General features: G+C 50.2%; 5 protein-coding genes across 5 annotated transcripts; 2 read left to right on the forward strand and 3 right to left on the reverse strand.

The window, feature by feature from the left end:
- Positions 1–1,126: 1,126 nt before the first annotated feature.
- On the forward strand, positions 1,127–3,165 carry NCS54_00957600 (MFS domain-containing protein; the record flags this gene model as incomplete). The annotated part of the gene is made up of 11 exons (XM_053154917.1): positions 1,127–1,250; positions 1,307–1,397; positions 1,445–1,668; positions 1,724–1,865; positions 1,918–2,112; positions 2,162–2,352; positions 2,401–2,463; positions 2,514–2,661; positions 2,715–2,836; positions 2,907–2,997; positions 3,057–3,165. 11 exons carry the CDS (start codon positions 1,127–1,129, stop codon positions 3,163–3,165), a joined length of 1,500 nt encoding a protein of 499 aa, XP_053010892.1.
- A 526-nt stretch (positions 3,166–3,691) lies between these two features.
- On the reverse strand, positions 3,692–4,176 carry NCS54_00957700 (Hypothetical protein; the record flags this gene model as incomplete). The annotated part of the gene is made up of 2 exons (XM_053154918.1): positions 3,790–4,176; positions 3,692–3,739 (listed from the first exon to the last, which is right to left on the reverse strand). Exons 1-2 carry the CDS (start codon positions 4,084–4,086, stop codon positions 3,692–3,694), a joined length of 345 nt encoding a protein of 114 aa, XP_053010893.1. The 5' UTR covers positions 4,087–4,176.
- Positions 4,177–6,386: 2,210 nt separating this feature from the next.
- On the reverse strand, positions 6,387–7,460 carry NCS54_00957800 (uncharacterized protein; the record flags this gene model as incomplete). Its single annotated transcript, XM_053154919.1, has 4 exons — positions 6,387–6,414; positions 6,468–6,811; positions 6,862–7,259; positions 7,307–7,460. The coding sequence occupies 4 exons, from the start codon at positions 7,458–7,460 to the stop codon at positions 6,387–6,389; spliced, it is 924 nt and encodes a 307-aa protein (XP_053010894.1).
- A 2,453-nt stretch (positions 7,461–9,913) lies between these two features.
- NCS54_00957900 (Purple acid phosphatase) lies at positions 9,914–11,948 on the reverse strand (the record flags this gene model as incomplete). The annotated part of the gene is made up of 2 exons (XM_053154920.1): positions 11,578–11,948; positions 9,914–11,525 (listed from the first exon to the last, which is right to left on the reverse strand). Exons 1-2 carry the CDS (start codon positions 11,934–11,936, stop codon positions 9,914–9,916), a joined length of 1,971 nt encoding a protein of 656 aa, XP_053010895.1. The 5' UTR covers positions 11,937–11,948.
- Positions 11,949–13,007: 1,059 nt separating this feature from the next.
- On the forward strand, positions 13,008–14,198 carry NCS54_00958000 (Hypothetical protein; the record flags this gene model as incomplete). The annotated part of the gene is made up of 1 exon (XM_053154921.1): positions 13,008–14,198. The coding sequence occupies exon 1, from the start codon at positions 13,023–13,025 to the stop codon at positions 14,196–14,198; it is 1,176 nt and encodes a 391-aa protein (XP_053010896.1). The 5' UTR covers positions 13,008–13,022.
- Positions 14,199–14,310: the final 112 nt, after the last annotated feature.

Below are 14,310 nucleotides of genomic sequence, written 5' to 3' on the forward strand. Positions count from 1 at the left end.
GCCAGTGAGTTCCACCACTGGCTGATTTTGACGAGAGAGGGATTGTCTTGGGGGCTCGTTCAGAAGCACTGCTACGGAGGAGTCCATCCATTTCTTGATACTATTCTGGAACAAGTTTCTACATGATGAATTTCTTTCCTCAGTCCATTCACACTTTTGTGGCCAGCTTGAAGGGCGAGCTGACCTGGTGGATATACTGACTATCGGCTACTGACCAGGACGCTGGCCCGGCCAGAAGCCCACAGGCCCATTCCCCATGATCTCCACCCTTCTCCGGAGTATAAAAGTCAAATTTTAGTTAGTCCACGAATCTCTATTCACCTAGATTGTACACGGGGGGCCCGAAGATGATATCATCATCCCAGACATGTCAATGTTACGAAGGTTTACGAGGTTGATCCATGGCCTCCGCGCATGAACTGATCTTTCTGCAGACAGACCCATATTCCACTCTTGCATAACCGCAGAATATCCGAAATCCCTTGAACCGAATCAACTCGTTCCTCGTAAAAGCTGATGGCTGCTCAAACAGTCTACTACTCGACTTACAGCTGAGCTGACAAATACCCAACACATCACTCACCCCAAGGCATGATAAGAGTCTAGATCTAAAGAAAGTAGACTATTTCTTAACCTTATCTCTTATTTGACAGACGTGGAGATTCACCGTCCTCCCTGGTGTGCCGTACATCCGGGCCCACCACAGAGCCTTGCACTTCAGCTGACGCGAATTGATAGTGAATTGCATCATCGGGAATAAAAGGGCCTGGACCAACACCTCGGCCCTCCCTCCTGTCACACAATTACATCTCCAGAAGACGTTTTCAGCAGAAACACTGCCAAGACAACGTTGGTTCCGCTGTCGGCGGCATACATGGTTCCACCTAGTGAGCCGACTATGGCAGCGCGGCTGATGATAAGGCTTCGCGATGCGGCCGTTGGAGCATTGTGATGTTCGCTCGCTTCATGCCCCGGATTTGCTATTGGATGGGGTAAGAGAGTAAAGTGGGAGACCGAGATGTGGGAGTTTGGACTGCGGGATACATGTAGGATTTAAGACTTTGCATACCGCGCTGTTCATGGTAAATCCTCACCCAATTCTTGCCAGATTATTCGAATAGTCAACATGGCGTGGTCAGAAGCTTTCGGCCGTTTGGCCTTTGCGAAGAAGCATGACAGAACTCCAGAGGAGCGCGCCTTTGTTCGCAGGCTGGACCTGTTCCTCATGACATTTGGATGCATCTCCCAAGGTAAGCGAGCGTGTTCAACCGTGTGATTCAAGTTCTAACCAATGGTTCTCGTGTAGTCATCAAGTTTTTGGATCAAACAAACATCACATCCGCATATGTGAGCGGCATGAAGGAAGATCTTGAGCTGTTTGGAAATGAGCTGAACTTGTGAGTGATACAAGCGTGAGACTGGAATTCTTGCTGACCACAACCAGCTTCACGACCTATTTCAATATCGGCTACTGTATCATGCTCATTCCCTCTCAAATCATCTTGACCTATGTGCGACCAAGCATTTGGCTTTCTACGCTCGAGATTGCTTGGGGTGTTATCACTGGCCTCATTGCTATTGTACACAATGAGAGGCAGATTTACGCACTCCGCTTTGTCCTTGGTCTGCTGGAGAGCAGTGCATGGCCAGGCATGATCACCTTGCTGAGTCAGTTGCCTTTATCTGAATTGATTCGTAACATGAACTGACTTCTAACCCTCAGTGTTGTGGTATACTCCCTCTGAACTGGCAAAAAGAATGGGTTTCTACCACTCTGCGCGAGCTGTCGGTGGTATGATGTCTGGAGCCCTGCAAGTTGCCATCTTGAACACTCTTGATGGACACAGTGGCCTCCCTGGTTGGCGGTAAGAATGATTTCCTGCAAAGATTGGACAACAACTAATGGCGGTGCTATAGATGGCTATTCATCATCAACGCCATCATGACCATCGTGCTTGGCTTCTTCGGCTACGTCATGCTTCCCGACACCCCCAACAAGCCAAACCCCTGGGCCAAGTGGTGGTTCAATGACACTCACGCGCAAATCGCTATGAAGAGACTTGAGCGACATGGCCGGTCTGAATCCAAAAAGATTACATGGGCAGCGTCCAAGTAAGTATTGTCCCTTACATGCACTCCGTATTCAGCTAACAGATTGTAGGCGAGCCGCGCGCATGTGGATCACGTACTACATCCCCGCCTACTGGGTGGTCAGCGGAATGAGTGCCGGAGCACTGGGATACTTCAATGTCTTCCTCCGATCACTGATGGACAGCCAGGGCCAACCCGTCTGGACAAAGACACAGGTCAATGCAATTCCCATTGGCGGAGGTGCCATCCAAGTAGTCTGCAGTATGTGAATTCCCTCACACAAGGAGCCTCTTCTGACTCGTGATCAAGTTTGGTTTTGGTGTATTCTGTCAGATCTGCTGCAGGTTCGATGGCAGCTCATTGTCACCCAGAGTAAGTGATCGCCTTCAATGCTTCCAACTGGGATACACTAACACAGTTAGGTGCCATCGGCCTTATCCCAGCCATCATCATGACGATTTGGACACGGAACCCCGGCAGTGTACCTCTGAGTGCAGCTTACGCGAGTTACTTCATGACTTACATGGTCCAAGCCTCGGGTCTTATCCTACTAGCTTGGTTTACCGACATGTGAGTCCTTTATACGCGTTTTTGAAGTCGATCATGTTTCTAATCTCTGTGAGCAACAGGTTCCCAGGAGAGCCTGAAGCTCGAGCCCTGATCGTTGGAATCTCGGTCGTCGCTATCTACGCCGTTGACGCTGGTAGCCAAGTTTCCGTCTGGCCAGCAACCCAAGCCCCTTACTGTACGTATTATCGAGTACTGCTCATGGCAGTTCTGGTTCATGAAAAACTGCTAACAGCCCCTCTCACTAGACAAAACGGGTTGGGTTGTCATGCTCTCTATGTGGACAGCAGGCATCATCCTCATCGTCACTCTACACTTGATCGACAAACGATATGTCACGTTCGTATTTCCCCGATCACTGACCGGTTGACAACGATGCCTAATAAATCGCCACACAGACCAAAGCGGATCGCCACTTCCGAGCCCATCCAGACCGTAGAGTATGAGAATGACTCAGCTGGATCCGATAAGAACGAGAAGCGTGTTCAAGTCAGCAGTTTGGCGTAGGAAGGGTGTAGATGCACCATTTAGGCCCGGAAGGATGGCTGTATGTTGGAGGCGACGAGGAATGGCAGACCGGAGTATCTGAAGTGCAAGAGAAAATGATCGACTAGCGAAAACATCTCAGGGCGCCTCTAACCTAAACCCACACTTGCCTCCATTCTTTCTCTCTTGACCCCATAACGTGTTCTTTATTATAGTTGAAGCCCTGACCTTGAGGGATAACTGAGCCAGAAGACCTCTCTTGACCCCGAATTTGCAGCACCTCCAAAGCCAAGCATCTTGGCCCTTGTCTTGTAACGAACCGTGAAGTAGCATCACAGGGCTCGCTGTTGAACGTTCGATCAGCACCTAGCAGAGTAAGGGCATGCAGATATTATTAGTAGCCACTACCTGATGACGAGTCACGGCTCGTTGCTACAAATAAACCTCAATGCCACAATCCGACCCCTCACTTTCCTCCGAACCTATCCTCCACCCATATCCATCCCTCAAGTCGCCAGTAAATTCCGGTATCGTCCGATATCATCCCTTAAAGGATATCAACACAGTTGGCAAGGGCGATGTTGATCCAAGTGCCCTGATAATGTTAGATAAGAGCCACCTGAGGGGTGGTGAACAGTAACTTACGGGAGCAGCTCCAGTGTTGCAGCAGTAAGCGTTTCCGCCCTTGCAACTGTCTCCAAGAATCTGAACAGCGCAGTTGAGAAGGCCGTTGCAGCAGACCTGCTTGTTCTCAACGGAGCAGATCCTGTTGTTGCTGTTGGTGGTCTCGGTGGTGGTGGTGGTGGTGTCGCCGCCCTTGGGGGGACCAGCACCACGGCCGTCGTCTTCTCCACCACCGAGGATGGGCAGACCGAGACCGGGAGCCGGAGCTGCGGCCACAACAGTGGCGAGGGCGAGGATGGAAGCGAGAGTGAACTGCATTTTGAAGGTGGGTGGTAAAGATTGGATAAGATGAGTGAGTTGTGGAGTTTGTAGCGAGTCGGTGATGATTTCTGAAGATGCTGAAGCTGATGAGGAATTGAATGCATTCGAGGGGCGGAAGAGTCTGGCTTTATAGTTGAGAAGCGTGATCGTGAGTTCTCACCTTCAAGAAAGAGATCAAGAGAAGCTCTCCTCTATTCCCCCCCTTTGACTCCATCGCCCAGAGGATGCAACACTCCTCTGGATTCTCATGGCCCTCACGCAGAGACTCGATTCGGTCACGGTTTGTCTCGGGAACCAACTGCCGGGAGATCAGCTAGTGCCGATGTCGATCTTCCGCTCAGGCCCAGTAGCCGTCACACGGCTGAAGATCGCCCCGAGATCCGGTCGGCAGTTCAAAGCCTGACTGCCGAATGAGAAGCCCAGGAACTTTTGCAGCGGCCACCCGTCCTCTGCAAATATTCGGTCGTCTCTCGGCCGGATGGTGCTTGCGCTATGTGGCGTTAATGGGAACTATGGTAAACTGCCAGAGCACGGAGTTTCCCATGGGATTTGCAGTGTTATGCAGCCAGGGGAAATCCCGTAATGGGAGATTGAAGTTTTGGATAACAGTAGCATCATACTGCAGATGCTCAGCCGAAATAGGTAATGACGGACGGCCTGGCTTGCAACAATTGGACACAGCAACGTCGTCATTCTGCTTCCCTTCCCCAGTTGTGTGGTAAGCGGCGGTAGGATGCCAGGTACTATCAGAACCTTAAGCTAATTTCTGAGGGGAATCAAAGGCTGTTGGCCAAATTTGGTGTTCGTGTTCTGGGTTGGAGCTATAAAAGGGCCGTTTGTAAGCCACACCGTTGGCAGAAACCTTTTTCCTTTAAGCCACATTATTTCAGGAGAAGAGCCGTGAATCCCCGTGACAGCTGGCTACATCTCCATATTGTCATTCATTCTAGTACAATTTATCTGTTTGACAACCTCAAACATACCGATACGTCCATGCCGGCTACATGCTACCCAGCATTAGATGCATAGCCAGACTCCGGTCTGTAGACAAATCGCCACGAGAAGCTAAGTCATACCGATTGAAGCCTGCGAGATATAGATAATTAGATTTGTTGTGTTAAGGCTGCAGTGATCGACAGGTAGGTCTCTTTATCGTAGTATTGTCGACTTCCGTCTCCAATACTAATTGACGCGAATGTTGGTATTTGTCGCGTCCCTGCACGTCCAAACTCACTCAACGAAGATCACTGCTAGATAGAGATAGTGCTCAGGCGGAAGGGACACCTGGATGGCAATGGCAACTGCCTCTCGGTCTATCTTCCCGAGTACACAAGACCTTAACATACGTGCATCAATCAGAAAGCTGCCAGTACCAACTACGCTCATCCACTATCCTCTCCTGACCTCATTTCCGAATCATACAGACGATCTCTACAAAAGAAAGCGACGGGCTATCGGCAACATCCTTCTGTGCAGAGAGATCTTTAAGTTTCTTGTGCCCTGTATTTGATTCCGCCTCAACTAACGGGTCGTGGTCTTGACTTTTCTGCTGGTTCGTGGCCCGGAGATGGATGAAACTCCCCGCAATGGCTTCAACAGGTGCCGTAGTGCAAACTGAAAGGAATCTTCACGGTGTTATTCTACGTAATCTGTGTCTATGGTGTGTGGTATTGGTGATGGTAGCCCAGTGAGACAGAAACGCGTGATGTTTGTTTTCGCCAACCTTGTCAAGGCCAACTTTGCCAACCTGTTTCTCCTTGGCCTCAATCCCAGATCCCAGTTTGTACAGGCTCTGGGGATGTGTAGACGTTTGGAGACCCGTGGCCGTGGTCTGAAAAAGTCCTGCCCCATTGTGTGCGGCTCGCACTAGATCCCTGCCCATCGATTGCCAACGTACGGCACATGGGGAAGCGCTGGCCAGTCAGATAACTACCGAGTAGAGAGTAAAATATATCAGACTCCAGGGTAGACCAGTACACGTTGTCTGTGTTTCGTGAGCTTTCACCTGTGATAGCATGGCTATCGCTCAGTCACTGTTGAACCGGTCTGCAGGATAATGGAGCCTCTTCTGGAATATGTCTGCATCGAGATTCTTGTTCGTGTATACATGAAGCTCCCAAAGTTTCCGTATACGTTCCTTCGTAATCCTGGCAATTTGTAGAGAAGAAAAAAGAAAACCTTGGAACTTGGTCACGTATTATGATCTCAGAAGTCACATCATATCAATCATACTATTCATTTGTCGCTCATATACTGCTTGGAGTATTCATGTATCCCAAGACGTACTATTATCTACTTCAAGTCTTCAATGGAGGTCGAAGAGGCCTTGTTTTGATCAGATAAGCGCTCTTCTCGCCATGGGCAGGCTAGTTTGTTACCTTTTGGGAGCCCTCGAGTATAGCTTCTGTCCATCCTTCTCAAAGTCAGCAATAATATCCTGTCCCTTGTCGCTCACCAGCCACTTGACAAATGCAGCAGCCTCGTCAGCGTTGGGTGCCTTTGCGCCGATTAAGGCCCGGGCAGGATTAAGAAGGAGATCATCGGCGTCGTCGGAACCAGCTTTGTAGATTTTAGTCTGGTTCCTTAGTTCGGCGTCAAGAGATAAAATGGTGCCTCGGTCTGTGATGGTGTACTCATTTAGGAGAATGGCGGCGGTGAGAGCCTGGATTGGGAACGCGATGTATTGGTGATACCACGTCGAGTACGCGGTGGCCCACGGGACCTGTTTGGGGATTAATAGGGCGATAGAAAACGGGATGAGCCCATACATACTTGTCCAATACCTGCCCAGAGAAGGGTCTCTTTGATGTTGGTTGCAGACTTGTCGTAGCGACTGAGGAAGCGAACAGGCGGATTGGTAGCCTTCCCTTCGGCCGCCTCGTGGAGGGTGGCAAACATGGTAAGGATGTCATCCGACTTCGAGAGGTTGGCAGGGTTAAGTTCTGGACCGACGAGCAAGAAGTGGTCCCGGAAGGCGTAGTAGCTGGGTGACTTTGCAATGCCCTGCTTGATGGAGATGTTCTCAGCTGCCTCATTGTACGTGATGCCTACGTCGGCGTCTCCCGTCTTGAGATACTGGATGCTGTAATACGTGTCGCTCTTGATCCAAGCTACTTGGAAGGGCTTCTCGCCATTCGTGACTCGATCTTTGATGTATGCATTGGCGAGCTCTGTGGTGTGTTAGCGGGAAGGTTGGCCTGCCACACTGTGAGCTTACCTTTGATTAGGCCACTTTGACCGGCACCTCCATTGGCGATGCGTAGCTTGATGGAGTCGTTCTTGGCAAAGTCAAAGCCGCCGCTATAAACGGCTTCGGGCTCGACTGCCACAGAGCTGCCGAGAAGAAGAGCGGCGACAACAAACAGTCTCATGGCTCTCGTCTAGTCGCGTGCACTTCTGGTTGGCGAGAGAGTGCGGAAAAAGAGGTCAGATCCCGGAGATCGATGAGAGAGTCAACCATCTTTTTTTTCGTCGAGGCGAAAGGGGCCTTTAAATCAGAATTCATCGCGACAGAGATTCAGCTCAGCTCGCCTCGATCCGCACTAGTCAGACCATGTCTCAGAAGCTATTGCGAGCTTCAAGTCGGCGCATCCACCATGGGCAAGGATCGACATAAGCATCAGCGGCACAACCCAGTAGCTTGCCAGGGAGCAGCGCCAGAGGTCTTATGGGTGAGTGATGCAGTGGCTACAGCATATTCGCGACACCTTCCGTAGGCCCCGGATTGCAGATTTGTCGATGAAGGGCCGCATCTCTGGAAGTGTAGATTGATATGGTTCTACGCGAATCAAGACAAACAATGATGATGCGGGATGAGCCGTAACTTTGCATCCAGAAGGTGGGCATGACCCAGGTTTGTTTTGATCGGCGCTCAATCCTGTAGAGTGTGGACTACGCTGCGTTTTCACATTCCTTGTCTTATTCACACACGAATCAGGTCCCTTCTTACAGGAGGTTGGGGTGACGGCCACTGCCGACAGCTGTCATATGTACTCATTAACCGCCTAGGCCGCCGCCTAAGACACATTAGCTCCCTGACCATCCTTGCTGATGGTCGATCACAATTGATCCTAGAAGTTTAGCTGGACGGGTCCGTTAACTACACGTCAGCATGGCTAGCCAGTCTTGGAAAACCAAGCCAATTTGGCGGCCGCGATTCACCAGCCAGCTTGAAGGAGACTGGCTCACAGCACTCCACATCTTTTCCACCGCCGCCGGCTGGACAAGATCACAACCGAGGTAACCAGTGAGAGAGTGCTTCATCCTTGTGCTCGTCATGAAGAAAGCGTTTTTAAGCTTGCAGATCCTAGTCCGCTAGTCAAATTTGACTGAATGACATGGCGGTGAGGATTTGTGCGATGTCGCAATTTGTATATTACATCTTCTCTTGAATCTATGGCTGACAAGACCTTAGCCAAACTGAGTTTACTCCCGGGCAAGAAGAGCGGATGCATCGTACTTTCAATTCGTGGAGAAAGGGTAGGAGCTGTGACATTCATTAATTTGGTCCGATTTAGAGGAAGCAGAGAACCTCCAAGGAAGTACCTCCAAGGAAGTACATTCGCCTGACGGACCCCGACCTAGCTTTTGGGGGGCATTCATAGTGCAATACTTGCATCTAAGCTTCATCCTACGTACCTAAAGTGGTTGGAAAAGCTCGTTATTGTAACTTGGTGTGAGTAATCAAGGAAATCATAGTAGGGGTGGTCTCTTATCATAAGATCAGTCCCAAGCAGCCTACTAATTAAGCTTTGCTTACTTGAATGGGAACTTGTTGGTTGTTTTTTCAGAACCTGAGTATATTCGGTTACTTTTTCTATCCCAACGTTGCGCAGTAGGGGCAAAACGCCTCTGCGATCAATCTACTCTCTATCTTACACTTTGCCTGCGAGGCCCGTATCTACAGGTTGTGGTGCTCATTGCAGTACTCGCAGAGGTTGCCACCGGGGAAGGTGACGATGTTGCGGCACTCGCACTTGGTGCAGGTGCAGACAGGGTTAGCCATGTCGAGGGGGGCCGCGGTGATGGCAGTCTTAGCAGTGGTGCCGGTCTTAGTGATGTTAGCGTGAGAGCACATGGTGATTGTGGTGTAGTGTGTTGTGTGGTTTGTGGTAAACAAGCTGCTGGATAGCAAAGTGTGTTGTTGAGAGTTGACTGTTGGTTCTTGTTGCAGTTGTGTGTGAGTGTTGATGATGAGAGGAATGTCTGGCTTAAGTTGGGAGGCGCTGTATTTTTATGGATCATCGGAAAGGCGTTTATGTCAATACTGCTTCCTGTCCGATGGATGAGCTTGTGGTATGGCCGCGACCAAGCCCTCGAACACTCTTGTTCAACAAAGGGCCTTGCCTCAAGCTGAGCCAATGCGTTACAAGAATACCATTGAAGATCATTTTTCATGTTGCCCTCAGCAAGTCCAGTCTTTGAGCCAAGCTGAAAACTTACCACTAATGAGCCCAGTGTTCACGATTGTTCTATATGAAGAATGGTCAAGGTATGGTGCATGGTCGTGCACAATGTGTTCTTTGTTATCTTGGCTGAAGACTTCTTTTTGAGGCTTCACTACGTTCACGTGATGCTTCCACAACGCAGGGAAAACCTTGAAGGCGACGACTGTTTTTGTTCAAGATTTTCTTAATTGGTCGGCCCTTTAGGAGCATAGAATGGGCGTCAGATTGCTGAAGCAAAATTCATACAATGGCTTCCTTAATGAAATGGCTAGAGTACTCTTTGTTGAACAACAATACTGAGAATCAACAATGAACATAGCTTTCACCAGCTTTACACTTGAGCCACCAAAGAACCTGGGAGTGCTTGGAGGCGCCATCTAAATCGCAAAGAGAGCCATCAACACAACGCCCATCAACCCAACAGAGGCAGCAACTCTGCTACCACCACCGACAGCTGGAGTGTGAGCCACAGTCCCAGAGGAAGACACAGGGGTAGCTCCAGATCTTGTTCCATTCCCTCCACAAGTGGCTGTCTGCTTGAGTAGCTTCAGCTCATCACCCACAGCACCAGTGTCGCCTCGAATAAACTGCCAACGCAGCTCGCTCTCATCAATAATCGACATCTTTCCAAATCCAAAGTGAGTCTGGTCAAGAACCTGAGTAAAGTTCTTGATCGGCTCATCTTTAGCCAAGAAGCTGTGACTCTCGATATTTCCAGCAGCACCGTTGGTGATATGGGTAATTGACTTGCCGTTGTTAATGCGGTAGGTGCTGTTATCAATGACGGAGCCTATGTCGATGGTTCCGTTGAAACCCATCGGCAGAAGTCGCTCATACCAGTGGATGTGTCCGGCGATGTAAACATCCACACCATGCTTGAGCATCAACTCTTCCCAAGCAGCACGCATGTTGACCTGGTACGTAGAGACCTCGGAGCTGTAAAGTGGACGGTGAGACATGACGATGACCCAGGGAGTCTTGCATCGGTCAACGCTGGCAAGGTCCTTCTGAAGCCATTGATACTGTTGATAAGCCTTCTTGTCGTTGATGTCTCCGTCAACCTTTCCAAACGGACCAGAGTCGGTCACATAGGTGTCTCCGGGAACAAGAGTGTCGTTGTGCTTCTTGGCCTTGTCACGCGCAAAAGATGACTCTGGGCTGTTGGGGTAATCCGTCTCACCGTTGAGCGAGACAAAGTGGGCGAGGCCATAGTCGAAGGAATACCAAAAGTTGCCGACGCCGCCGGAAACATCACCCGGCATATGGAAACGATATTGATAGGCGGTAAAGTTGCGCTGGGACGGCGGGCAGCTGTAGTAGGTAAGGTTGGAAGTCTTGGAGGTGCCGTTGGCCTTATCCTCGTTGAGATAGGCAGTCAATTCGTTGTTAGGGCCGTCAAACTCGGAGCAAGTTGCCTCGTGGTTGCCGGGGAGGACCATGTATGGGATCTTGGTAGTAATAGCACCCATCCACTGCTGCCAGAGATCCCAGTTGGATTCGTAGATGACGTTCATGTCTCCACCCTGAGGGCTGCCCTGGTTCGGTATCTCGCCCTCGGGAAGAGAAGTCTTGTACTCCTCGGGGATTGGACCACCTCCAGGAAGCTCGGTATCGGTGCCATTATAGCAGAGGGGCCAATCGTCAGTGCAGGGAAGAATGCCAGAGTACCAGTCGTCAGCATAGGAAATATCACCACCATGCCAAGCAAAAGAGGCACCGTCGTCAACGGCTTTCTCAAGGTACTTGTGGGTTCCTTGAGCGTTGGTGTAACCCATGTCGTTGATCACCAGAGCAGTGAAGCCCTTCGAGTCTCCAGCTGGGCGAGCAGTCTTGAAGCTGAGCACATCAGACTCAGTGGTGCCGTTGGCTGCAGGAATCTGATAGTAGTAGGTAGTATCAGGCTCAAGGCCGTTGATTTCGACGTTGTGGAAAAACTGGCTGCACTGGGTGACTGCCTTGATCATGGAGCAAGGCGGCGTCCGGTCATATCTGTATTAGGTAAGCTTTTGGCGTATTTGTCGTTTCGCCTGTTTTGACTTACGTCTTGGAAGAGCCATTGGCAGTGTTGGTTAAACTATCAGGAGACTTGCCCCAACGAACAGAGGGAGACTCTCCCAGACCGAAGGGAGTCTGGAAGTGGACGTTGATGCCCTTGGGCCAGTACGAAAGAGAAATGACATTGACGTTGTTGGTGGGATTCTCCCTCTTTGGCTTCACTGCCGGCGGTTCAACGAGACGCGGAAAACCCTTGCCATTTCCGTTTACACTGGGATCGACCCAGTCACCAACAGGCACCTCAGGCCCCGTGTATGGATATGTTTCATCCACATCACGGCCTTCGATGGACGGTGCTGCAATGGCGCCGCATGAGAGGATGGCCGCAATAGCGAGACGGTTCATGGTGACAACGAATGGCGATGCTTGATCAGAGGCTTGCAGACATGCACAAGCCCAAGACAAGAATTCGGAGCGTCAATTATATACTCATAAACGGCACTAACGCACCTATCTTTAAAAGAACTCAATTTCCGACTTACCAAAGACGAACACCGAGACTCTGATTCTTATGCATCGGATCTATCCCCAATATTGGTATTTCCGTGTTGTTAGATTCGATCTACGGACAATTGGTTGCCGAATATCCGCTATCACCCAAGATTGGTGAAGAGTTTCTCCCACGTGCATGGGGACGTTGTCAACCCCTGCAGCCGTTTGTTCCGGCGCCCGCTAAATAGGTAGTTGGGAACTTTTGTTTGACCAAATCAAGGAATTGCTATCATTGTGCAAAGAGTAGTAACTGGTAATTGATTAATGCCTATTGGGCAGAGACCTGGGCCCTTGCAAGATTGAGCGTGTAAGCTTGAACAGTGTTCGGACCTTGCCGGTGTGGTTGGTAGTGGATGAGGCCTGTGGTGTGGAGGAGCGAGTCCCGAGGAGCAAAGACGGGTTTTGTCAGCATCGTCTCAATGTGAACGACAAAAAGCATAGCTCAAGAGATTATCTAGACCCGCAGTCCTTCATTTCCAGGCGATCAAGGGGGGTCAAGTTGTAAATTTCGCAATGTTTACAAAACATCCTATTGGACGTGCGGTGTCTTCTCACAATGTGGAGCTTGGACGGTGTCCTCTCGAACGTAATAAGGTTAATTGATCTTTATTTCTACTGAATATACGTTCATTGTCCGACTTCGCCCAGGTATACGCGACAAAAAGACATGCATGCCTTCTTCCATGCGCGAGCATCTTGTGTGGCTGAGTCGATGGCTGGTGTTTCTTGTGGTCTGACAAAATGAGGTCATTGCGTGGCTCGTAAACTCTTGTCAAATCAGCGAACGTTGCGAGCTTGACTGCGCCACAGTTAACGGGGAGTGACTCTTCGGCGCCCCTCAGCACGCGCATAAGCAGCTTCGAGCAGTATAAAATAACTTGCTAAGTTGCAATTATGTGAAAGTGGCACTTGGCTCCTAAATACAATCACCTCTCAATCATGCCTAAAAACAGACCATCCAAAGCCAAACGAGATGCAAAAAAGTATGGCAGGCTCCATCAGCAAAGGGAAAAGAGGGAATATGAAGCTGCAAAGCAAGTGGTCGACGACGAATGCCTCGATTTCCCGGCCAAAATCGACCACCTAGCCAAGGTGCGAGGGTGGTTCACCGCCGACACGACAATGATCGACAAATACATGTCAGGCGAGTTGTCAACTGCTGAGACCGTTGAGATGCTGGCTAAGCCAGTTGATGAGGCATACTCGTCGGCAGACTTTGGCCGACAATGGCATAGGCAGGAAATGATTGCTCGCGGCCAGCGCAAGTATCACAGCCCCGAGAAAGCATTGGAGATGTGGGGGCCAGAGGAGGACTGGCCAGAGCCTGAGGTGGAATGGGACGCTTCACAGAGCACTGAGATGCTCTTGTGGGACCTTTGGTACTCCATCCTACACGCCGCGAAACGCATCCCATACACCGACGATTCCCGACATGACAAGCTCGTTGAGTTGGTAAGGGCTTTCAAGGCCCGGCCTGATCCGCCTCCACCTGTTCCAATGACGATTCCCCTCAAAAGGGAATGGATCTGGGAATCCGGAAAGCTCTGGACAGACCTGACCGTCTTGGGCATATCAGTGGCCGAAGTATCGAACGATTCCCCTGGCTGCGGAGCCGGTTGGTTGTGGCCAGAGCTTCGAGCATGGGAGAATGTCAATGCTTTCCTGGCGAGACTGACAGCGAGGCATCTCATGACCTTCCAAAGTCTCGGCCTTTGGGCTCTAACCGATGCCACAGAGAGATCTCTCAGCGCAGGGTACAGGCGAACTTGTCCGCCATCGGACAACGAAATTCTCTCCCACAGAATGATACTGGCATCATTGTGGGTGACGATCGCTGGCGAACAGGTTTTCGCCGAGTACTACCCCAAGATCCGCGACAAGAGGGATATAGAAGTTGTTGATAGAATTCTGGACTTGAGAGATGATAAACTACCTTGGACCCGATCAAGAAAGAAGTACAAGGGCCGAGCCCGTTGGGAAACAGCTCGGAGGGAGTTTGTGCGAAGGCGGTTCGAGGCAGAATGGCACAATGAGAGCTTGCCTGTAGAAGCTCGGGAGATGGCTTCTAAAGCTGCTAAGGCGATGATTCCATTCGTGCAGTTCGGAGAAAGTTAATAAGATAGATTAGGGGTTATTGTTAACTCTGAATCACCTTGCGTTCACAAAGACAATTCCAACACTTGGAGCCATTGTCAGCGAATACTATAAAGCATCGCATTTTAACAGT

The sequence above is a fragment of the Fusarium falciforme genome, chromosome 7 (assembly GCF_026873545.1).
Source record: "Fusarium falciforme chromosome 7, complete sequence".
Taxonomy (NCBI): domain Eukaryota; kingdom Fungi; phylum Ascomycota; class Sordariomycetes; order Hypocreales; family Nectriaceae; genus Fusarium; species Fusarium falciforme.